The 27,586-nt window shown below is 36.8% G+C and overlaps 1 protein-coding gene across 1 annotated transcript; it reads left to right on the top strand.

Annotated features, from left to right (window-relative positions):
• The first annotated feature begins 991 nt into the window (after nt 1-991).
• LOC144434120 (DNA-binding protein RFX6-like) lies at nt 992-27,229 on the top strand. Its single transcript, XM_078122576.1, has 19 exons — nt 992-1,190; nt 7,731-7,842; nt 9,224-9,347; nt 12,858-12,919; nt 13,138-13,215; nt 15,426-15,453; nt 18,789-18,893; nt 19,496-19,573; nt 20,018-20,131; nt 20,572-20,621; nt 21,023-21,123; nt 21,449-21,507; nt 22,192-22,336; nt 22,764-22,858; nt 23,151-23,268; nt 23,875-23,997; nt 24,303-24,404; nt 25,054-25,737; nt 27,036-27,229. The coding sequence occupies exons 1-19, from the start codon at nt 992-994 to the stop codon at nt 27,227-27,229; spliced, it is 2,571 nt and encodes an 856-aa protein (XP_077978702.1).
• The last annotated feature ends 357 nt before the right edge of the window (nt 27,230-27,586 follow it).

The raw sequence follows: 27,586 nt of genomic DNA, 5'->3' as shown, positions 1-27,586 counted from the left end.
AATAATTCAACTATACTCACACCGACAAGTTTAGGATAAACGTGCAGAGCCACGGTCATGGAAGATTTTGTCCTCAAAGGAAGAAAATAAATTCGAATTTCCCATGACCTGTTCTGCAAAACATTTGCTAAAAAACACACATCATGATATTTATTAAGAAGACGAATTTTTTTGGTGAAACTAGGGGAGCTGGCGATAGTTTCAATGAAATAGATTTCAAGGCGTGGTAACGAATTAAGATTGACAGGCCTGGTTATTACAACAGGGGAGGAGGGGTTGACTTAAACAAAAAAAGAACACAGATAACAAAATTGATTTTGAAATGAATACGAACAAAAAAAGAAATAAACTTCCAAATACAACTTGTTATTTCATATACGTCAGAAAATTACCGAATTAGGCTGGTGATATTACAATTATGTGTTTTCCGATGTTTGTTAAATCCCCCTCTTGCAAGAATGGAATGTCCCACAACTTGTATATCTGTTGTTGACAGTAAATCATGTCAGGTTATGAGAAGCCTTACACCTTCAGCCTCCTTATCATAATATTATTTTACATACTAATGCTATTATCACTTTATTAAGATTCAAAATACTGGTGCTGGTGGTCAACTCGGATGAATCGAAGGTGTAAGTCAAGACTGGTTTTTTCCTGTGAGTAGTGCACTTCTATCTGGTCGAGTATACCAAGAAATCAGTCGGCGAAGCGGTATCAAAAGTTACGTGGATGTTCTACAGAATATAGTGATACAAGAGTGCATTGAGTTGTAAATACGAACACCTGTGCTATATATATACTCAGATCAGACGACTGTCATCTGTCGGTGGATGAAATCATAGCATGTATTCATGAATGGTTGAAGCACAGAGTGTACACGTCGACCTGTCGTACACGAAGACTTTGTGACACCGGGTCCGGCCGGCAGCGACGCTGATACCGTGGATTGAACATATATAAGATACAACGTTGAGTAAGTTTTAACGAGATAATGAATGCCATAAGTCGTTCAGTGACCTTCGCGGGATATCAAGTTCATTCATCATCGGATAATTCTCCTGATCCAGACACTCTGACTTGGACAGACACCGGCAACCAATCGGAATGCTTACAGGACATTTACATCGACGATGGCGAAACTTTCCCGGAGGAAGATGAAGATGATGATGTCGATGGCGACAAAATTGAAGGTCAGTTTTCATAATATGTTAGATCAAGTTTACCTTGAAATTGGAATATGATGCAGAAGTTCCAACCAACGTCTCAAAAGACAGAACAATTTCACTACAAACGCACATCACAATTTTAAACTCTCTTTTTTTTGTTGTTGCAATAAAATATAGATACTGAAACCACTTTTAAGAAGTTAGTTTATTTCAGATGTTGTACTCCTGTACATCAAACTTTTTTGGACCATCTCCTGTTTTCATTTACATGTGCGAGGTCACTACCAAGTCTTTGTTTGAATGAAAACAGTCTAATAACATGGGAGGAGAACTGTCCACGAGTTCTTTGTATAACTTAATTATTGTTTTCAGAAGCACAGATAAGTGTTTTTGTTTAGCCTTTTAGCAGATTTAGCGTGTGATAATGAGTTGAGTACCTCTTTGTAGATTTATTTATTGAAACTTCTTTTCTATCTGTGACTGAAGAGAGAAAAACCAGCCATGAATGGCGTGATCTCTGACTAGTCGGTTGTTTAGAACACGTACATCATTTACATTAAAACAGCTTACTTTAAGTTTCACAGAATCACAAGAAAGCAAACTGCCAAAGTTGGAGAATTCTCGTTGATGATCAAGTTGTTCTTTATTCAGACCATGATGTTCAGACTTACCCAACCTAAATGAGATGTCCGTGAAAAGGCCAAGTTACTGAAACTGTAGAAAGTTTCATTTCTAAGCAAACTTTGTACACGGAGTTGGCAAGACCACTAGCCCGCTTATATTAAATGCTGTAAACCATCCAAAACGAAGAGTTGAGTACAGTGAAATACAATTTTTGTTACACTTTGAATTTATTTTCACAAGTATTTCCGTTGGTGCGTTTTTCCGCTAAAGTCACGTGAACCCCAATTAAAAAAAGTTTTTCTTTTAGTTACCATGCATACCTTTCCAGTGAAAGATTAAATGTCCAGGTAAAACGGCAAATTTCTGAAAATTAAATCGATTGAATATATCGTATCCCACAGTATTTGATATAGGGACTTTGTCATCCTGAGCACACGTCTTATTTAGATAACAATCTTCTAAATTTGGAATATTTTGCTTTGAATTTCTGTTTAAAAATTAAAATATTCTGTGTTCTCAATAAAATTGCTGTAAATGTACCTTGTGTATATATAACATGAAGAGACAACATTGATATGTAACATGAAAAAAAAGACGAACACGTTGCCATGAAACAATTATGTAAAACGATGCAGCTAGGAAATGGCACTTCTTTGGTATGCATGGCGATGAAGTACATTTAAAATACGTTTTTTTTAAATGGTTCGATGGTAGGTATGTGGTGTAATACTGGATACCATTTCTCGTGGACGTACAGGGACATTTACTGACATTTGGTAAACGTATTTCGTTTCCTTTTATGTTCTTACTGTTAGTGACAGACTACATGTTATTAAAATGAAATGAAATGAAGTAAAATGAAATGAAACCAAATAAAATAGAATAAAATGAAATAATTGCCATGCTAGATTTTTCCGAACCCAAAAGATTACTACAAAATAGTTGTCTTAAATTTCAAATTTCCTTGAACGAATACAGACTATTATAATTAAAATAATTATATATCTCTTTGAATTGAGCTATACACTGCGGCTTAGTAAGAAGTGAACATCAAATTCATTGACTAAAAATTCTCAGCTTGGTTTCACATACGTGAAAATTCTCTCACTTCATCGTACTCAAACGGATGGTTATGATTTGTGTTATACTTAGCTCGTTCAAAGTGTGTCAAATCAGCAAATAACAGATAGATTCATGACTTACAAGAATGCATGACACGTGAAATTTGATATAAAATATGTATAGTTAAAGAGAAATACACAATCAAACTATTAGAGTAATTGAAATGGCGTAAACCAATCTTTATAACTCGACGACTTTAAAATTATTTAGATTCTAGAAAACGAACAAGTTGCCATGAAACTATTCTCTAAAAAGGTATATCGAGGAAATGGTACTTCTTTGGTATACATGGCTACGAAGTACATCTATAAATATAACTGAGCAACGTGTGAAATGACAATAAATGTAAATATTATCGAGTTTCAATGAACGAAATCGACTCGTCGATTATTTGTGGACTGATCCGTCGAGTGGAAAATGGCTAATTTTGGGTTAATAAAAGTGAACCAATGACAACAGATTGGGATAATTCGTTTAGAAATCTAGTAAAGCAAATTATGTGAATGATTAGAATTCACATCAGTTTTCATAAATTGAAACAAGTAAAACACGAATCTATATGAATGATTTTAAAATAAAATAGTTTAGCGAAGTAGAAACTTATCAAGCAGTGATATCTGGATAAATCTTTCTCATTGGCTATCTTTGGTATATTAAATTGTTTATCTAACTGAACTGTCCAAAGTTTTTGAATGCTTTATTATGGATGAAAATATTGATGTGTACAAGTAGTACTTGTACAACGAAGGTTTCAACACTATAACAAATTTACAAAAAATAGTTTTGAGTTTTCCAAAACTTTCCAAGATATCGTGTTTGTATTTTCAGTTTCTTTGTAATCTGAAATATTACTACAAATCAATTCACGAGAGTTTTTACTGGAATACTGTTTCCTGATATCCAGTACGTGTGAATACTCCACTTACCTAGTAGAATTAAAAGTCTTACAATCTATTTTGTTTGCGATTCTGTAAAAAACAACATGCCGTTCAGAAATTCCTGAATTTTCATAACAAAATGTTTCGAATAACATTCCTGATAAAACTCCAGTACGATTTGACAATGGAAAAAAAACTGGACGTTCAACAATGTTTTCTATCTTCCAATAAACACAAATTCTTGTTACAAGGGAGTAAATGGTGGAGGTGATGCCACTGAAAACTTGCGCGCTATGCAAAATCACAGACACTATAGTGGTCTGAGCCAAAATTAATGAATAGTCGCATTCATCACATCTAGCAATTATATGGGATGGTATATTTGTGTTTGTATTCACATTTTATGACGTCACAACTTTCTATACAAAAAGAATCGGAATCTGTGCTGATAATGAATGTTCTCCGATTTTAATCACTTTGAGACAAAGTTAACCAAGCCATCTGCTACAAAAAAAATAGAACTGTCATTGTGTTTTATAATTTGGTGATCTGACAGTTTAAGCGCCACCTACATGGAACAGCAGCCTTGGCTGTACACCAACCATACCCTCCTTTCGATTACTTTATCGATATATTTGCCTATATTAGCAATAATGTACCGTGTTGTTGTACGTATCCCCTCCCCTTACCAGATACAAGAGATAAGGAACTGTCTGAAGTTTCCAAGTTTCCTAGCAACGACAATGGCAGAGTGTCAACTATGTGCTACTTTGCACTAAATATCTCACTTATTGAGTGTTTTCCTCGACGTCAACCCATTTTCATTATGGCAACTATAACTTTGTTAATGTCCGTTTAGTTGACTGTTTAGTATGTACAAAGGGATCACCGCAGCAAAACAAACTACCTTACATTCACACACACCTACGACGTCTTCCCCAAATTGGAACTTCGTAGTTCTCCGGACCATTGCTCGGTTACTTCAGACGATATCGTCTCTGCTCACCTCCCTAGCATGTAACTGTGAACAGATACACATTAAAGTGATTTATAAAGTCCTACCAAATATCAAAACTCACCGCGGCTTCTCACTCTTTCCCGGATCCCGCCAACCACTCGGAGGAAAGACCTTTTATGAAGTTACGATGTGTTTTCGGACATCCTCGGGTTAATTTTTTTGCCATAATAAAATACTAATTCCCATTTAATTGCTCCTAAAAGAAGTCGTCGAGGAAAAGTTTAACATGAACAGACATGTTTTCAAACTCTGAAGTGTTTTGTGATCGGAGTCCAAGTACATAGTATTAATGGAGGCGAGTTGGGGTGATTCGATCACGCCTATCGTTGTGGCCAGAGTGCATAGTAACGACGAGCGACACCATTTCACAGATACTTTGCCATAGTACAGGTATGCTTTCAATGACATACTCTCGTCCTCGAGATTGTGAGCAATCTGCGTTGTTCTAAACATCCATGAATCCAAATAACACCACTTCCATTGAGAGAAAAAAAACTAGCATTTTGATTTAATTCCGATCACAGAATTTTCATATGTACATGCTCAAAAACTTGACGAACCTGAACAGCGGCTCCTGTTCTTTTATCTCTGGACGTACCAAGGTTTCGTCTCTCTACTACATCTTTCGTCTAACGACAAAAAACGTGTATGCTTGTTAACACTGCTATATCAAAAAGTTGTAATGATCCTTCAAATTATGGTAATGTTTCTCTAATTGTTTATCATTTGAACAAAACGTCTGAATCTCGTTGAAACACCTCCAAATCAATGCAACGTGCACTTTGCATCTATACAACTATTGGTCAGACCTCAGGCTGACCAGACCGCCAAACGTTAGTGGTCTGAGGCCAGACACATCAAGTTGAAAACCATATACTAGTACTCTGTTATCGACACGGAACACACTGTTATATATTAGAGGTATGTGGAATCTAACAACTAAAAGAAAATGAAAAGGTCCGGGCACCTAAAAAGAAAAGGGAAGGGTTGGCCATGATGGTGTAAGGATGCCATGCAACCTAACTATTTAAGTATCTATGGGACCTTTAGAATTGAGTAGACGATGTCAAAGATTTATAGAGTCATATATATCACACTCTGTATTGATTTTCTTTCTGTTTTATTTGTGTTTAGTGGACGCTACTTATTGATCTGTTTCAACTTAACTTAATCATTTACGTGTTTGATAGACTCTGTTAAGATAAATAACAATCTTGCGGGGTCCTGCTACTCATTTTAATTTGTGATTGCCGTCAGTCCAAGTTTGTCATTTCTGCTCTCCCGGACTACTGTGACGAACGCGGTCGTTACATTTTTCTCCTCTCTCTCTTTTCAAGTCTGTGTTGTCTGTTGAGATCACGGTTAACTGGAATAACTAGATTTCGTTCACGCGATAGACGGTAAGTTGTAAATATGTCGGCAAAAGTGCGGCGGAGCTGTTTTCTAAAAAGCTGAAAATTCGTCTAAAACTTTTTGAGTCAAAAGGTTGAGTTGCCGTTCTGGTAATTAGTTGTTGTTCATTTGATAATCATTTTTCAACGTGGGGATACGACCGACCTGTTGTCATTGACGTACTCAATTTGTGCCGGGTTTCTCCCACAGTTTGTCGTATAGCATTACAGTATACATACCCAGCATATACCAGCATATACCAGCGGTGAGATTATGTCAACATTTTAAAAACAACAAGCTCATTCAATTTTTTATTCGTGAATTTCATTCTTTTTAGTTCTTAAATGTCGTTTCTTCTGAATTCGTGAAAACCTTACTGTAGACAAAGTTCAAACTAACGGTGGATATTTGATAACATTGAAAATACGGAAATTCATTGTGGATCCTCCACGCAATGTATATTCTATCATATGCCACCGCAATATCCACACAACTTATCAATTAGCAGTCTTTCATTTAATTAAGGTGACGTCACCATCAATGTAGAAAAATAGGCGCCACATATGTAGACAGACTCAGGGTCGGATTCTTTGAAGTGTTGGTATGTGTAGTGAAAGTCATGTTTGACGATGAAGGAAATCTGCCTTCATTATTTAATACATTGTCAATAATGCCTCTAATACCTTAGATCCACATCCTCGTACCAACTTGTATACTTTCCTAATGTTTTGAATTGTGATGGTGACGTAACAATACAATGCATGGAGGGTGGTGTTTGTGGCCATGCAGTCGGAACTTGTGATATTAACCTAAGCAGATTTAGCATTGATTTACAATAGTTTGTATACTTTCCTCTTCGCTGGCTTCATCTATTCTGTACACAGCTTTAACCAAGGAAAGTCAACGTACATGCAAACTTTCATTGTGTCAGACTTCAGGGAATACGCAATCATGAAAATTGATATATAAAGTTGCCGAGACGCTAATTAGTAGTTCGCGGGCAATACCCTGAAAAATAAAATGAATGCAATAAATTCAATATTTTGAGTTTAATTCTATGCAGTGTTTGTTAATTTGAAATTGAAGATGACGGATTTTGGAAGATTTCTGTAAGATTGTTTGCTCTGTGCAGGTGTATCGTTTCTTCTGTACAACATGTTGACTTCTAAATATCTTCTCGAAGGGCAGGAACTACAACATTAGGCACCTTCTTACATCTTGGTGATGTACAATTGTGTGTTCATAGCTAAAATGAGTATCTGTCAAAGTTTATATCAACTATGTATACGAATGCTTTTGTGTGTGTCTGTTCAGGAAAAAACTGCCCTTACTGACAAGAGCACTGTTTTGTCTTGATGAAGTTTCCACAAAGGGAATTCGTCAATATGAACTATTTTTGAGTATAAACTGCTGATTTTGTAGCATATATTAATAAAGGAACTTTGAAACAGCGATGTGACGTGCACCGACCATCATGGCGTCGTCGTTGTGAACAATTGTTTTTATGTGGATTTGTTTTGTCGTTGACAGAGATGAAGGAACAGGTAGACAAAGAAAATGAAGACAAAAATATCAGCAGTACTAAACTCTCCCAAGAGGAACAGACGAAAAAACAATCTCAGATTGCAGCTACATTGAAATGGTAAGTTATTTCGGATAACTTTATAACAAAACTATAATACTATACATTATCACATGCAGAAGTTGATTGTTGTTCTGTGTTAGGAACAATGGGTGGGGTGTGTGAATCAACAGGTGGTTGGGAGATATGTTCTCCCTCTTTTGCCATAATGTTGCTGAAGTCGTTCGATTGTTAAATTCGAGATATCAAAATTATGCACAAAGTAAGAAAGTGACAGCAAAACGTTTATTTTGTTCGTTAAGGCTATTCTAGCTGCAACTGGGACGTTTAACAAAAAAACTCCCCTCGTGCTGTTAGTTACTAAATTGATGTATTCATAATATCGTACACCCTGAACATTATTGAATGACCTGACGATAAATGTATTCGTGCGATTGTATACATCATATGGTACTATTTATCCAATCAAATTGATTTTTAGGTCCGCACCAAAAATCAGCACTCTTATGCGATCATGGTTTCAACCTGTTACTTTATTACTTCAAGGTACAATCAACCCCTAATAAATTAAAATGCTAAATAATTATCTAAATATAGGTAATATAATTTTCAGTGACTGTATTTTTGGGTTGTCTGAGTGAAAACGTAATAGTCTCGTTACAACTGGCGCAACTTTAAAAACTACGAGGAGAATGAAACACGTCGGTCGGACTGCAAGGACTCCAATATTTTCATACCCGTCATTGATGATAAGTAAAGTTGTTGTCATGGGAGTTCAACGTCGACACTTTAGACACGGGTAGTATCAATCATCTATGCTATTATCATGTACCCTTCACAAAGTCTGCTTGTTTTTTTCGTAATTGAACGCTGCCATTTCCAAAGTTACGTTGCGATCGCCCTTACCACATTGCCGACTCAGACTTCTGCGTGCCGTTTGTTATGAATGCGATATAAGTTTATTGTGTCACTGGGGTGCACTGTACGTACTTAGCCGTAGTAAGCTCGATCAATTGTTTAAAAGTCGGAATGAGATTGTGAAAATATCGTCTTTACACGACATTAAGTTTACTCCAGTTACACAGTAATGTGTTTGTGAATGAAAACGTATCATGAAAACAACGACGGATTGATGAGAACATTTGTCGATCTACCGGAGGGCACCCTATAACATTGGCCTTCACATTCATTCAAAACTACTAACAGACATGAATGGTAATTAAAGGCGTGTTTTATATGTCGATTCATACACATTTCATTTCATAGCTCCTTAGTTGAAGCTGTTATAATGACAATATACCAGTACATTAATTGTGACAGTCAAACATCATCAAATTCTAAAAGTCTTCTTGTTGAAATCTGAAACGCAGGACAACTAGGTCCAATATCTGCCATTTTGTATATGCGACCAATTTATGATAGTGTCCATGTTCTTTCACAGGTTATCAGAAAACTACGAACGAGCTGAAGGGGTTTGTCTTCCACGCTGTGTGCTGTACACGCACTACTTGGATTTTTGTAAAAAGAACAAATTCACTCCATCGGGTGCAGCTACCTTCGGCAAGGTAAGAGAAATTAGACTTAGTTTTAAATCATACATTCCAAAAGTTTGATGTTGGTGAAATATAAAAAAAAAAAATATTTTGACCAACTTGAAAATGTTGATGAAATAAATTCCCCCTGAACTCCTATAGGCCGGTGTAGTCTAGCTACTATACGTGTAGTCGTTTTCGTGTTTTACGAAACCCTTTCTCTCTGTCTCCTCCGGTGGAGATGATCAAGATGATCGTTGCACGTATAGGACTAGACTAGATCCGCGGTGCAGCAATGGAGTCCATTTTACAAACAGATTGACCGGATAAAGACATTCGTGGTATATAATTACGTACTGATGTACGAAAATACCAAATCATGATCAAAGAATGAACATTCTGTTGAATTCAACTCTGATTGATTGCTGAAGCTCTTTGGCAGCATCGGATATATATTAAACGATTACTTGCCCAGAGAAAGCAAAGTATTTCGTCTGGCCGGTAAACATCAACCCTCGACTTTGACTTATCTAAGCCATGGCTTATTTGACACGTTAGTCGTACATTTTCGAGTTGCCAAGGATACACGGGCTAAACGAGTATGATAACAACAAAAAGGTCCGGTGTTTGTAGTAATTATCTTCGGTGCAAACGATCAGCTCGTACCCAACCAGCAGTCGACGACTACCCGCTTGTTATCGTTTCAATGAGCTCGGTAGGCTTGATACCCGTGATATTAAACGCTGATTAAACAACATTTCTTTGCCATTTATAATTTCTTCAATAAGGAATCGAAATCCGTTTTATCAATGTTGCTATGAGTAGAGCAAATAACGAAGCGGTTTGAAGTAATGTCCGAAGGTCCTGGGTCAGGCTGCCTCAATATAGGTGTATTCATCAAAGTCAGTCGGTATCGACACGGCAGCGGCATGTCTCTTTATTTTGTTGGCCTATACTGATCCCCAGGCCAATGATATCAAAACCTAACACAGATATCGTGACTAGCTGAACAACCCAGAATAGAAACAACAATTTTTGTCCAATTTTGCATTTACCTTTTAGCCCTTTTCAAAATTTCGGTCGCAAAACGAACTATAGCTGTTTGTACCAAATCATTATTGTATTACGTCGAGTAGTGGGGACAACTTCACAAACTGTCTTTTTTTTCAATAATTGTTTTCACTGTTGTAGTCTTTGTTGGCCGCATCCCGAATAGCGTTTTTATGCGAGATGTATTTTCACAGTCATTTGGCGAGCCGTCGTACCTCAAGTTCGCCAACTTCAATGTGTATGCATACGCTCCGTTGTCATTACCTTTTTACTCCGACAAACGTGTAACGTAGAAATCAATTTAAAAAGACAGCAAAAATGATGCGGACTGTGTCCCTTAAATTTTCTACGCCCGATTCAAATTGTAAGCGCACAACGCACATGACCACGGCTAACTGTACAGACCAATTGCATTTTTATATGCGTACTTTGTCGACATCGTCCAATTTGGCTTGTTTTAGGCCCTTGTTGTCTGTGACACTCACCGGCAAAAAATTTCAAGCCAACCGTCGGATTTATTTGCAAGAACGACACCATTTATTACATTCTTGTATTTCAAGCATTTGTTTTGGACCTTCACATGCAAAATCTTTGACACACGATTCAAAGAACATAACCCAGACGTTTTATTTTCACAGAAAAAACTTCTACTACTGACATTTATTCCTAATTTTCTCCGGCAACATTCACGGATATTGGTACCCTGAATGACATTTCAAAGTAGGCTCAAAAAGTTGAATAGGACAGGCGTTACGAATAATTGGAGTTTGTCGGACGCCTCGGGGTCGGACAATATCCATGTTGACAAGTAAAGGCTGCCAATTGCATTATATACTTCGACTATACCTGTCCAAAACTTCGATTGTCATTTCAGTGCACACTTGAGTGGTGTCCTGGCACAATATGTTTCTGACAAAGAAGTCACATTTTTTCAACTATTTTTTTTAACAAAAAAAAAAAAAATTAAAAATAACAAGCTTTAAGAAACTTTTTAGAGACGAGCAACAATAGGAGACAATGTCGCAATCATATTTCTTTTAAAGATAGTCAAAACATCCGATATTTTTCAGATAAAAATCAATAAGCCTTAAATTCAATTTAGAATTAATCCAGTGCCGTTCACAGAGTCCTGTGTGATTTGCCCGACCCGATTTCTTCGACCGTAAAGCTGGTGAACAAAATCTTATCCCCTTAAAATATCGAACAAAAAGTGTATAAAATATATTATCCTAAAATGAAATTTAAAAGAAAATCCACCCAAGAGATCGGTGTGCAAATATCATAGATGAACAGTACATCTTTCCGATGAACTTGTCATATTAGTATAAGCCTAACTATCAGTGTGAAAACTTTATTGCTAAGAGAAATCAACAAATGCTTCCTTTCCTAATAATAACTCTATTTTTTTTACTGTTTTCTGTCAACTGAAATCTGAAATCTGAAATGTAAAGCTTGGAGAGAACATGATTGTATATCTATCTTTGTGCACCCAGTCAAAATCACAGAATACAAAAAAGTCCAACTATGGAGTATATTTATCGTGTATTGTTTGAAACAGAACTTGGGAAAAGTAGAGTAAAATGTATAACTGAATTGTAACTGTAAATAAGTAGTAATGATAAACAATCTCCATGACAACTCAAAACCGGGATAGGAAATAGTGGTCTAAGGAGGAAGCCAGTGAACAAAACATTTCCTACAGAGGTCTGAGGTGACAGGTGTAACACATTCTACATTAAGAGATACGACCTCTCACTGTGACTGTTAAACCTGCGTCACTTCAACACCAAAACATTTCTCGGAGTTTGTTGAACGTTGATTAAATAATCTGAGATCCGGAACTTGTTATCGGGATCGATTAAAGGCACCTTGTAAGACGACACTATTTGTCACGTTGCACCGTACAATAATGTGTACAAACCATCTGACATGATTGCATGCCATGTAGATTGAATTCTATAATGCGAGGCACACGAATCCACATTACAGCGAGCAGTTGCCGGGGGAACATCACCTAGGGCAACCGTCTTTGATCGGGAGAGTCAACATACTAACGAAATACTTGGAAAACAAAAGGCAACAAAACACAGATGTGTATCAGTCCAGGATAGGGGGGGATTAGGCGACCGAGTCTAGTTCAAACACACTCATGCCGTGTCTAAAATCGTGTCAATGTTTCTTATTGTGTAAAAAACACCATGTTCTGGTTATGTAGTTATTTTTACGACCGTGTCACCTAAGGGGGTGTTAACTGTAGCGATAATGTACTCTCTAACAACTACCCAAGGACGCCGAACGCAGAAGGAGAGTTGTGATTTTCTCTAAACTATATACAAACCCTAATGAGCGGTGCTGGGTTTAGCTTAGCTGATTCTCAATCTTTCGTATAATGTAAATACAAAAAAATGTAATAGTTGAGGCACGCACCACATCAAAACTGAACGTTTTACCTTTTAACAATTAGTACATGATATTTTCCTTATATATTTTCAGGTCATCAGACAAAAGTTTCCTAAACTTACAACAAGACGACTGGGTACCAGAGGACAATCTAAGTGAGTGATATCAATTTATTATAAATATTAATTTATTGATTCAACTGTACCCTTATGCAAACTTAACACCGAACAATAAACACGACAATCTTTGGGAAACTTTACCTGTCGAAATTTTGGAAAAGTTTCAACTTTGTTTATTTTCAGTTACAAAGTTAAACGGATGTTTTCTCTACTTTTTTAATGAAACTTTTCCACTCTTTTTCTTTTCTTTTAAGGTATCACTACTATGGTATAGGAATTAAAGAGAGCTCCATATACTATCATTCGGTTTATTCAGGAAGAGGTCTGACCAGGTAAGTTTTTGACTGTGGTGGCGCTGTCACACCAGACAAGCCTTCTGCGTGGTTGGTAACACAAAAATCACCACAACTTACAGAGGCATGTGGAGAGACACGTAGACATATTTTGCACAGACGGTGGCAGGGGCATGGGGGGGGGGGGCGAATAACAAAGACTCGCAGAAATAAGAGAAATAAAGACATTGGCAAAAAAAGGGGAGGGGGAGCCAATAACCAAGTTAGCACAGAATCTTTAAGACCACCTATCTGTTATCCGAGATAGACTAAGTCCTTTTTACCAATAACCCCATACCAGTACCCCATGGGAGGGTAATCGGATCGAAGCCTAGATTCTACCTTGAAAGACCAAGAAAAATGAACTTTGTGTTTTTCCTAATATTTGATTAAAAAATTACCAGCAATGGTTTAAGGGTTTATGTAACTTATTCAAATATCCAAAAATAGATCCACCTCGCATTTTTTTTTCAAGGCACAGATTTTATTCCAAATCTTCAGGCTTTATCAGTTTTTAATCATTTTCATTACAAAAAAAAGACTGTTCGATTGTAATTCATTAGTCACCGTGGGAGGTGGGAATGGTACACCTTATCGATTTATGTGTAATACACTCAGACGAGATGGCCCAAGTGAGGTGACCTTTGAACCCACGGTCCGAACCTTTACTATGCGATGTGAATCGGACGAGTTGTCAAGAGACCCACCACCATAAGGTCACCAAAATAGAACCATAAATTTGATAATAATTTGACACATTTGGTCAAAGATTTGTAAAGAGCGACGAAATTGCTAACTTGCATGGTCGGACCAGGGTATGAGTATTCGGTGTGTTTTTTCCCAAGGTAGAAAGAGAAGTTACTACCAATCCAGAGAGACTATAATGTTTTTCTCACATAACGTTTTTTGTAACAAATTATACAAAGAAAATAGAGGCCCTGATAGTGAACACATGAAATGTTACATTTTATCTCTCTGTTATTTATCAGTCTTTTATTTGAATCATTGTTTCATCTGACAGTTATATGTTGATTTGTGTTCACAGTGAGATACAATGTAGAATTGTATATGCTTGCCCGCTATCAGTGTCTCGTATTATTCTGGTGCAACAAAAAACCTTGTGCAAGACGCAAAATACATTGTGCCGCCCAATTGAAAGTCTACGGTCACTCTGGTTTTGGTAGTAATAATTCTACTGTAACTTTCTAATTCAAACTCCATGGTCACTCTGGTTTGGTAGTAATAATTCTACTGTAACTTTCTAATTCAAACTCTATGGTCACTCTGGTTTGGTAGTAATAATTCTACTGTAACTTTCTAATTCAAACTCTATGGTCACTCTGGTTTGGTAGTAATAATTCTACTGTAACTTACTAATTCAAACTCTATGGTCACTCTGGTTTGGTAGTAATAATTCTACTGTAACTTTCTAATTCAAACTCTATGGTCACTCTGGTTTGGTGGTAATAATTCTACTGTAACCTTCTAATTCAAACTGTATGGTCACTCTGGTTTGGTAGTAATAATTCTACTGTAACTTTCTGTTCATCGAATACTCTTTTTTAAAGTTAGCAACATTAATATTGTACAGTTTGTTTTCATCCACGATATTTTCCCTTATTTTAATTCGATTGTTCTACTTTCTGATAAGCTAAAAACAGTTCTCACGTGACCATTGTCATTCGATCAATATTTTGACCGAATTCGTTTAAACCTAATCATGACAATTTATGACAATAATAATATGACCAGTTGCATGTTATCAGTCAGCTGAACACCAAGTTTAATAAATATTGTTTGGACATAACGACATGAAGTGAAGTCGATCAATAACATTTTTGCAATCAAAAATAAACATGTTCATGCCTATGTGTGAGTCGAGTTTTTGTTCATTCAGGCTCCACAGCGTCACCATGTATGGTTTAATTTGATGAACAAAGTCTATAGTCGAAATATGTGAGTCTCATGAGGAAATAATTGAATAAATAAATGTATCTATCAATTTTTGTGAAGTATCTCTGGGATGTTCTAGTTTCATGTACAAATAATTGAAAATTCAACTTCCTCATATCACGTATTTTGATGCTCCCCTTCCTCTCCCTATGTGTATAACGTGTTTTATTACAAATGACATGAATAGAACACATACTATAAACACTGAAACTTGAAAAAATTAATTGAAAATCGGTTTGCTTTTTTTTGCCATACAGGTTTTCTGGAACCAAGGTGAAGACAGAGGTCAGTAACTTGATGTCATATGAATTTAATGTATAAGACAGACTTTGATACTCTGTTGTAAGCTTATACATGTAAAAGATCCAGTTTTTGTTTAGTTTGCTTTCTTGTATCACTGGTTATTTACTACTACTACTACTACTACTACTACTACTACTACTACTACTACTACTACTACTACTACTACCATCACCACCACCACCACCACCACCATCACCACCACCACTACCACCACCACCACCACCACCACCACCACACAACCACTAATACCACCACATCACAATCATCACCATCGTTGTCGTTATCATCATCCTCATCATCCTCATCCTCATCATCATCATCATCATCATCATCATCATCATCATCATCATCATCATCATCATCATCATCATCATCATCATCATCGCGGTTTAAGTCGTCGAAACGAGAAAAGAAGTCGCCTGACAATATAACAGTAATCTGTTATTGATCGTCTGATATGTTTATACTAAATCAAACACATTCCACTGACAAAGATAAACCGTACACGTAATCACTGAAATAATATTCTCAAATGTTTAGATAAATATTCAAACAGTCAAACATTGAAATGGTGTTGTCATCAAGGTGTGAACTGATGGGATACGGTATTTGTACATTCAATTAATCTTCCTACACATTATAATTTTGACTGGAGTCTGTATCTCAGTAATGGCGGACGAGCCCCCACATCATAGTCAGTATATATATGTGATCAATGTAAAGTGTTGACATTCTTAAACGAATGCAACTACCAGCGTGGTTGCTGGGAAAACATGATACAGATCCCAACTATGTCTCCACGGTAACGCCACTTGTTCTCACTCGGAGACATATGTAGACTCCTAGAATGAACCGTGGAAACTCGGAAAACCCAGTGGCCAGTCGACACCTTCCAACCGATCGAAATCGGTGCAGCCATGGAGCTTGAAACGTAAACGGCCTCCACAGTCAAATCTTTGACGTGGAACTTTATAATCAATTTTTGACTCTACTTTGATATCGATTTTTGAATGAAATCCGAACCAAACATATTGTTGTTGAAAGTTGGTGGAACAGACTATACGGATCAAATAGTAATTTGTACGCCATGTTTAAAATTTTAGCGGTTCGCTCATTGCAGTCACAACTTTTGGATAAACGTTTTGGATAAAGTTTGAAGTTTATCACACTCTTATAATGAACAAAGCTAACGATTTAGAACAAACTTCCACTCCGATGATTAATAGGAAACGGGCTGGACATTTCAAGTTGTATTGACACTGAAAAACTTGTTGATATCCGAAAAGTAGTGATTGCATTGCTTGGCAACGATGGCATTAAATCGATATTTCACCTGAGTTCAGATTGCGATAGTGTCTCAACAATAGTAACCCGATTGTACCACTGTCACGCCACCGGCCAATTTATATTTATGGGTTGTTGAAATCACTACCGCATACCGATAACGAGTGGGCTTGGTGGCTCTCACAAACTACCGACATTTCTCAACATCATTAAATGAAATAAATTACCACGTAAAGAAGTCCTTATCGTGTCACATTTATTAAATAAAACGCCCTCTGTGATCCTACAGGTCAATCGATCACGTCGTTAATCACTTCAGTCTTATCGCCGGCCTGCACTTCGGTGCCAAAATGTACCAACTTTGCACTACCACAAATAATTAGAGTTTTAAAAAATTACTTTTGGTGTATACAAAACGAGAATTCTTTAAACACTTCAAAACACCCTAAACCTCATAAAAATTCCCCAGAAATAACCACGAAGAAGATATTTATAAGAGAAATAACTACTCCACAGTAGCGTCACCGTAGAATAATTTATCTTCGTTTTTTTGACTCAACAGGTTGGTTCGATTCACAAACGTGCAAAATTTGTTTAAAAGCAGGAATGGGCCAAAACAAATGTAGACAACTCAATCTAAGAAACTCAAGCCAAATTGCTGACACGCAAAAGTACACAAGTCACTCGTAATGAAAATGTAATTTATTGGCGTAAAACAAAAAAGACGATGAAAAATGACCATGTAAACTTGTAATAAGATTAGTGGTTACAGGTGTGTACAGGCCTCGACAGTGGACCCTAGATAGCACTTAGCAACGCAAGTGTTCAATTCGTACTTCTAACTGCAGACACATTCCGATAGCCTTGGTACGGTCATATAGAAATGCAGCTCATTCTTAATACTGTGTCACCTCATTTGACTCCCATTGGCGTGGCTGCTAAGCAACTGTCGTTCATGGAACGCATCCGGTAACCATGGCGAATGGTTTCATATGGTAGTTCTAGGTGTTGATGAGGTTTCCCGGCAGCAAAGGCAGCGCCTTACCATGGCAAATTCAATTATTGCGAACTTCAATATAGGCAGTCATGTAACAACTTGAGTTCATTTTCATCGCAACTATGGTATCGTTCACGGCGTTCACGATAGGCAACAGATTATTCAAGTTATAAAGCAGTCCATAGCTGTTATCAAATTAATGATATATCACTACCAAAGCTTTCTAGTACTAACATTATATCACCCGAGGTTGTAAAATATTTTGAACTAGTCTTTCACGTTTGTATGATGCAGAGAACAAAAAGGAACAACATTTCGTAGCTAACACTTTCCCACCAAAACAGAATTATTTAAGCTAAAATTTCCCCGCCAAAAAAAAAAGATTTATTTTTCCGGTGATTTTTGATGCATCACGACGTTATTTTCGAATCTTATTCAGGATTTAAGGTCAAAATTTTGTTTTATTTGGACCATGTTTTCAAAATGAATTTCAAAAACAAAATCAAATGTTTGCTATATGTCTGCTGAAAGGGTTAAAACTACGGTAACTTACTTTTGCCATTTATATTTTAGTATTTCTGTTTTGTATTAAGGTGACCCCCCTTGGTCGTCTACTTACTAGCTAATGTTTGATGCCAGTCAACTACAGGAAATACTTTGAGTAGTTTTTTCTAATGTGGTCTGAGATCAATCAGAGACAAAGCTCTCTACACACACACTTGAATTATATCATTTGTCGTGAAAATTATTTTAGGTCCATACCTAAAAATCGAAAATCGAAATACGCAGTGTACAGAGCGCAAACTTTAGGCTGCACGAGATCATTTTAGCACTCACTTGTTGCAATTCATTATTCAGCTAACACCGATGTGTCATTCACGAGTAAAGCTTTTTATGACTTGATTGATTGAAATTAAGCTATCCGAAAAAACTTATGTTGGCTACTTGTGCTTTGATATCAAATGTTCTTGAATACAGAACAAAGAAAGTCACACACTGTCTGATTATTAATGTGCATGAATTTCTTTGATTTCAGGGTACAAGCCGCAAATACTCACTAAGTTCGAAGACGGGAACCCTGCTTCCAGATTTTCCAGATGCACATAATCTTATTCTTCCAGATTCAGCTCCCTGTGACAAGGTAGGAAGCATGGCAAGATAATTGCTGTGTTAGAGTTACATAACGACACCTTTGTCGTAAAACCACACAGGCTCTTTTTCGGCAGTGGCTGGAATAGAACTTTCCCGAAAGTGAGAATCATTTACGGCACACTTCAAAATTGAAACTTAAAAGTTTGCAAAATTGACATCAATTCGTACATGTAAAGATAGGCTACACCAATCCCTTGGGAGATTTTTAAAGAAAATCTGATAGTCTTCAAATGTGCTGAGTTTGTTATTCACTTTTAGCTTTCCAGAGGTTTTTACGACGGATGGTACTCATTCGCTAGAAATATGTTGTATGCCTAAAATTTTGGTTTGAAAAGAAAACTAGTAGAACGTACCACATTAAATTATCAAGGTTTTGTTCATTTTCATCAATTACTTCAACCATGCTCGGAAAAAGTATCAGTCCCCCCCCCCCCCCCCAGCAATGCCACGGGTCGGAAAATAATTTGAATTTGGCCATCATTTATTCAAGTGTGTTAAAGTATGTTTTCTCTTTATTCCTAGTCACAACACTCTGACAAATCTTTTTTGTTATTGATGTCTTATTGTCTGACGTCGATTTCTTTCTTTCAGGTTGAGACGTTTATTATGATGTACAGAACACATTGTCAGAGGATACTGGATACAGTCATCAGTGCTAACTTTGACGAGGTACGTACGTACACACACACGCTCATCACAGCATTAGTGTACGCAAGAATTTACTGCCCTTATCGGCCTTCTATGTGGGTAGATCGATGCGTGAGGGCACCCCAGCACAGTATAGACTATACATAAGTCAACTCGAAGCTTAGTTTTGATTTTAGATTTATTTTTCAAAGAAAATTTTGGAATGCCTCCCATACGCTCTTGGTTTTCTGTCTCTGAGGTACTAAGGTAATAAAAAACCGCCGTCATTTACCTGCAAAGCTAGGCATTGTCAAAAATATTATCATTTTTTTACATGAATTGAAAAAAAAATATTATTGCTATTTTTGAATAAAAGATATCACAACTTTACAGTTTCCAGCTGTATAACACTCAAAGTGTTTATTTAAAAAATCTGATTTGATTAAGATTTATTTATCGTCTTGTGTTATTCAATATTTCTTGTAGGTTCAAAACTTTCTCCTTCATTTCTGGCAAGGAATGCCTGAACATTTAACACAGCTGTTAAAATGTGACATTATCGTAGATATCGTTGGACTGTGTGATACAATACTCTATAAAGTAAGTGACTGCTAACATTTTAAATGACCGTCTGCGACGTTCACATAAGTATGACTTGTTCAATACTAGACTGAAAAGTCGTCATTCTAATAACACTCTCCGCCATGCGGGTGTGGTGAGGAAAGATTGAAAGGGCGCCCACAACGACGAATCTTGAAGCCTAGTACAGTTCAATCATGGAACCCCGGAGACTTGTATCAATCATCAAAGGTTGTACTAATAGACAATCGATTGATGTAAGAGATCGTACAACAACAAAGTGACTACTAAAATATCCGAATTTTTCGTTTTTGTGCTGTGATGGTTTGTACGTCTTCAACAATTACGCGAAAATCTCATTGCTTTATGTGTTTTAATCTTCATAGACTTCTACTAAATTGGCGTACATGTGATATTCTGCAACCTGGTTTTATGTCACTTACTTTTTTTCTCTCCATTAGGTTTTAATTGATGTGTTAATCCCTTCAACGATCCAGGATCTGCCTGACAGGTATGTATCAAGGTCGAATGCATCGATGTCTCACTCGCTATGCACATGAGGGCGCTGTGCACCCTGTTCAGTTTTATACTGAAAATTACTTAGTATATGTAGTGAGTATATGAGATGCACGATTTATATGAAGATTTCAAGCAAAAAGTACCCCTTAACTGTGAAATAATTAGTCTTAAACTCCGGCCCGTGTGATATTTAATAACTACAATAATGAACGTCGACATAAATAACCTAGCAGAAGCTTTCTATACGATGAACTTCAATAACATGTACCAAAATCGGTGTATATTCTTGCGAAGTTAGGTTATATGAGTTACAACTAAAAAGTCGGAAATTCTAAACAACAGGAGTAAAATCACAGTTACTTAAATCGTATACATATTGGTCGTTTATTTCAGTTTAAGTGCCGAAATACGAATGTTTGCCAAACGATTGCCTGGCTGGCTGACAAGTTCTTTGGATGACGTACCTGAACATCTCAAGTCGCAGAAGTTGGAAGGTAAGCACTGGGCATGCGTAGAAATGGAAAGGTGAAAATATAAGGTTGCTGATAAACGCAAATTATAAGGTGAAATGCCACTGATGGGAACTTTTTTTTGTAATTGTATTCATGGCATTGTAATGAAGTGATTTGAAATCTAAAATTACATTGATGAATATCAGATAACCTATCGATTTATGTAAATATATTTCAAACTGACAGTGCCCAGGTAAACTCATCTTCTTTATTTCTATTCTGTTATCACAATCAACTTCATTATTCTTATATCTCCCCAAACCAATTCAAACATTAAATCATGTTTTTTTACTCTGTTTTTTTTCAGTTATGAAGACGTTTATCCAAAGTTTAAAGAGACAGACCTCTTTTGTTCATCTTGCTCAGGTAAAGGCACACAGAGACACACAGACACAGACATACCACAAATTTAACAAAGTACATACACACACACACACACACACACACAAATATACAGACATATAACACAAACTAACACAAACACGCACACACACATACATACATACATACACACACACATACATACATACATACATACATACATACATACATACATACATACATACATACATACATACATACATACACACACACAGACATACATACATACATACATACATACATACATACACGCACACACACACACACATACATACATACATACATACATACATACATACATACATACATACATACACACACACATAGACACACACACACACACACACACACACGCACGCACGCACGCACGCACGCACGCACGCAAGCACACACGCAACTCCATTCGCATAGACACACAAATATAGCATTTTATAGACATTTCTCTATATAATAGTACACCATTGAATGTGTTGCAAGGTGTCGTGTAAAATAAACAACGTTGCTCGTTTGTGCCCTGTATCAATTTCAGAAATGTATGTGCTCGATTTTTTGAAATCTCTTGGTTAGTTTCAGATGTTGGACAAAAATTTACCTTCATCATGTCAAATACGTGTGTAACTTTCAAGTTTGGAATATAGTGTTTCACACATTTTTGTCAATCCTTTTCAGACGGCACGAAGTGTGTTGTTGAGTCACGAAAACGTCAATCAGATGGCCAAGGATTTAAACGAAGTCGACTTTTCTAGCATTTGGAATCAAGGAGTGTCATGTTCACCAGAAATACTGGATAAGGATCCAGAAACAACTAGAGAGCGTGAGTAACAACCTACACATTATCATTTCCTTGTAGTACACTGCGTTGCAAGCCCGAACACCTTTTACAGCTAGCTCAATTAGTTATTGACTTAGTAAAAGAATAGTGTCTTCCGACCGTAAGGGGGGCGGGCTTCAAGATGGGGAGGAGTGTAAACGAACGAAACAATAACATAATTGACAAGTCAAGAGGGGAGAATCTTTTGATGGTTAAATTTTGACGGGTTATAAATAGAGACGGGGTAATAGCATGGAGTGGGCGTTTTCGACACAGATTCGTAGAAAGAAGACATATCACTTTACAAAGACAAAGATGCATATCAACTGAGTAGAAAGAATTGTTGTAAAAAATGGTCATACTGACACAGAATACATTCATCATAAACCTGTAATTTTGTCATGACGCCGAATTCTGTTTTCTTTCCTAGTCATCCATGAATTTGAGGGTTTACTGAATAAACAGGCACCAATCGAAGCTTACACAGAGTGGATTGATAGCGTTATTGATAGATGTGCCCTACAGGTGAGTGTGAATATGTACCCTGTGCGACTGCGCAGTATTCAGTAAAAATAAACTGTTTTAACAAATACGATTCACACACATTGAGGATCTAGATCTTGTGTCGAGATATGTAGATAGCTAGTAGAAAAAACACTGTACTTTATAACTACTTAGTATATTACTTGTATATAGTATACTTTTTCGTTCTTATTTGATCAGCAATATACCACGAAATATTGGTATAATTCTAAGACGGATATGTATGGACCATCTTAGACATGTATACTGAATCTAAAGAATGAACTCATTTCAGACATCAAAGGAAAATGGAAGATCATTCAAAGAACGGGCAAGAGATTTTTTATTGAACTGGTCTTTCTTCACGTCTCGTTTCATGCGAGATTTGACGTTACACAGTGCAGCTAGTTTTGGTGAGTAGAGTTACTTCCTTGATATGTCATGCATGTTACTGACTATATGGTCAAACACTCATGCAACAATTTGAGCTACCTAACGGATATTTTTCTCAGTTGAAAAATCGCTTAGAAGCTTCGGTTCGACGCATATTTGAATGACAAACTATTTCATGAAAGCAAAGACAACTGGAACATCAAACGTTTTTTGCAGACGAGACACATCATATGATTTTTCATCTGACCGGTTTCAAATTAAGGAAATCGATAATTTGTTAGTGATTTAGAAATCTGACAAAAATGAATGTTAATTTTTCAATTTTTAATATTCTTACCCATTTATTCTACAAATTGTCCCAATTTCAGTACGATTTTTGTATTGTCTTAATAACAAACATTTCATGCCTACTAGACAAGACTTCGACATGATATTGACCGACCCGTGGTAGTCAACCAGTACAAATATGTAACCGCGATGTGCTGTTCTCTCCGCAATCATGATTTGGTTCAGCGCACTGTTTTTGGAAATGTATATTTAACAGCCACGAATATTGCAATTGTTTTTCGCTTTATCATTCCTTTTCCACCATATGATAATTTTCTCTCTACTTATTTCACTGACAGGTTCCTTTCATCTGATCTACATGATGTTCGATGAATACGTCTTCCTAGTCATAGAAACACAACAAAATCAAATCGATGAAACGTCACTCCAACAAAATGTACGGAAACACATGAAAACGGCAGGTAAGTTAGCTTGAGACGAAAAAAAAACCCAGATCAGGTCAAATCAACCATTTCCCGACTTTACTTCGGAAAATCATCTTAAACTTTGAAAATATTTTCAAAATTTTCTTGAGCTGTGTCTGAGGGAATAACGGTGTTTCCTTGGTAACCACTGGACCAGTCTCCTCTCATCTGCTATTCTTAGCCCCATATCTATTCTAACGCGATGTGTACAATAACTAGAAGTACTACGAAGGACGTTGAAAACATCGTAAATTTCACTGTGTTTTATAAATGTAATCACACTCTTTGGCTTACATTTGCAGGCGAAATCAGTACTAAAGCTAAAATTAGATCAGCGCCCTCTAAAGGTGAAACTGGTAATAGTCGGGCGAAGAAAAGGCGGTTCGGAGAAGTTGAAAGCCCTCGTAAGTTCTGCATTCTATTGGAATATATTTTTCATGTTTTTTTCTCAGTCATGTTTTTTCTTCAATGTTGTTTTTAGACATTTTATCGAATTCGAGGGATATGTAACGTGCTTTTTATCGTAAAATGTGCACATCTTTTATGCCCTTTTTACGTATGAAGAGAAGCATGTAAGCTTATACTTAGCTCCGGAAATATGAGCTCCGATAACTCCGAGAGATGTGTCGGAGATAGCGGAGCGCATATATCCAGTTAGCTTATACTGAGCTGATCAACGTCAATCTACCAAAGGCACCGGAATGGGATATACGAATAACTCTTAATTTTTGTGTTTCTGCGATGTTTTCTAAGTACAGTACATCGTAAACTGTGTACCCTATACTGAGAAGTGACATTACTTAATTTTCGGAGATTGACAAACCTGGAATCGATTCAGGACATTTATTTTATTATTAAAGCTGACGATTTTGCGTATAATCTCCAATGCCAATGCCATAGTAATCACTATATATGATCATTGTCTAACTTGGCCTAGAATTTACCTTGGTGTTACTATCCCAAGAATCTCTCCACACTTCTTGAGATAGATATACCAATATAAGTCTCTGGACTATGACCAAATAATTTTAACTTCCATTTTCTTTTGCTTAGACCTCGCCGCCGAGGACCGCTTAATATGCCCATCCCCAGCGAAGACAGCCAAGCCGGCAGGTTTTCCAGACATTTCTTCGGGTAGTACTACAGCATTCAGCCGTCCAACACCTCATCATAATACGGACATACATACAGAATTAGAGTATCCTGAATTCACTAGCCCCGCTGCAGCTGGTTACCACGTCTCAGCTGCTCCAAACCAAGGATTCCTCTCACAGTTAAAATACCAACAAATGACTGGACTGAACGGGTGCTCTTCATTTGATCGTGCAACAACAAGTGCTTATCTCTCACAGTTGAACCCCAGCACCTATACGGACCATTATACTTCTCCGTACAACACAGCCTCAGCCATGTCAATTGATACACAACTTCCAACAACTCACTACAATGCATTAAACATTCCACCTAGCCCATCCTTCCACTCTCAAAGTACTTTCTGGGCTGACAGTCGCTTCTCTCCTAGCTATAACGATAGTTACAGTGGCTATGGAAAGTCAATGACAATGGGTGGAAGTTATGGAATGAATGCTAGCTATGGGAAAAGGGGTAGCATGTTTCCTACAAGTTCGTTGTCAGCTACAGGACATAACACATTGGAGGAATCAATGACAAGATCTGCATTCCAAGCAGCGGCACGAGCCAACCATTATTATTCCAGACAACATGATAACATTGCAGGTAAATATTAAAAGATAATTTTATTTCTAAATATTGATTTTGATCTTATTTGTACACACGTTTTCCAAAAAATGTAAACATCTGATTCAGTTTCCTTTGTGTGTAGAAGATGCCAAGAATGAACAAGAGTAGTCTGCACATTGCTGATACAACAGCAATAACGACGACAACACACACAAGCAGAGCAAACCTTAAAAAGACTCGCACAAAAAATACACAAAAACGAAAAGTAACGAACTTTGATTTAGGCAATTTTGAATTCATGTATCCGATATTGATGCAATGGTAATACCATATATTAGCCTTGAAAGTTGGTATCAATATAGCGTGGCTCTTGCTCGGATTCTTTTTCTTTTATATGTGTATTGTGTTAACCTTCGAAAATGCAGTACACACATAAAGTAAAAGCAAACGAATCAAATAACCGAACTTATTTCAATGGTTGTTTTGTAGATATAATTATTGATATAGTATATCTGTTGTAACAGTTCTCTAATGTATGTATGTATGTATGTATGTATGTATGTATGTATGTATGTATGTATGTATGTATGTATGTATGTATGTATGTATGTATGTATGTATGTGAGTGTTCATATATATTTATTTTGTTAACTTATTTGCTGCGAACAAAACAAAGTTTTATCAATACGCCTTTTACTCCTGTAGGTCCAACGTTGCTGCAACCAAGTGCGCCCTCACTTGGGTCATGGTGCGTTGTTATATTCCAACAATGGTTTACATATAGCCATTTAAATGAAACATTTAGTCTCTTCATGTACAAATACAGTATTCATGCCTTCAGCTTGAGTGTTCTTAAACCTGCACTAGCTGTAACTGGGACGGTTTTTTTTTGTTCAGCAAGTAATCGAAGTTATCATTGAATCTGATCTGATTCCATGTTCATTTTAACTTGCTTCGATATATACTGTGGATATACACCTATATATGGTAGTGCTAATTTGACATTTATTATTGGGGCACAAGTTATAGGTCATACACTTCACAGTGGCAGCGTATTATTTCTAGGCGTGTTCTCCTGAATGTCTTGTGTTAAAATTCGACAGTCACAGATTTTAGGGGCCGTCTCGAAAACGTCATTAAGCTTCATTTAAAAAAAAAATTGTTATGTACATCTACACTCCAACTTTTACCTATACATGGTTAAATACATCTGACTCTCGGGCGGTGTACAATATTGAGAGTAAGTCATCACATCTCCAGTCACGGCTAGTGCAACTTTAGCATTTCAGTTTTTCACGTCTCAAATATGTTTTTTTTTTTTTTTTATATCACAGGGACTGCAGGTTTACAACTGCCTGGCAATAACATGCATGTCGGCACTTACGGTAGCAGTTTCATTGACGTCACAGGACAGAATCAATTTGGGAGACAGGATACATGGCACCCTCAGGATGACATTTTCTCTGGAAGTATGCGAAGCACAGCACTACCACCTGTCAATAAAGCATTTCTCACGACCTACCGATGAGGGCGGTACACAGTTCGATCTACGGAATGACAGACATTGACGCATGATATGAATTTGCCTTTTCAGAAACGTGACGTCAGAAATTCGTCAAGCCTATTAAAAGGACGCGACTGTGTGTTACAAATACCACAGATAACTTGACTGTTTTGAATGAATCGCTTCGTTTCTTTCCCATGTGCTGCAAGTTTTTGGAGTGTAAATAATAGTTGTCTGTATGCCAACGTGGTATCGAATCAGCTCTAACGTTAACCACAGGGAAGAGAGAGAGAGAGAGATCATAACATTCAATGAAAGATAGCACTAGTACTAATACAGTAGATATTCGGGTTTGACTTTGATTTAACTCACTATGAACAA

This window comes from Glandiceps talaboti, chromosome 4 (assembly GCF_964340395.1).
Source record: "Glandiceps talaboti chromosome 4, keGlaTala1.1, whole genome shotgun sequence".
Taxonomy (NCBI): Eukaryota; Metazoa; Hemichordata; class Enteropneusta; family Spengelidae; genus Glandiceps; species Glandiceps talaboti.
The sequence above is the reverse complement of the archived record's forward strand: the minus strand, read 5'-3'. Positions and strand labels throughout refer to the sequence as shown.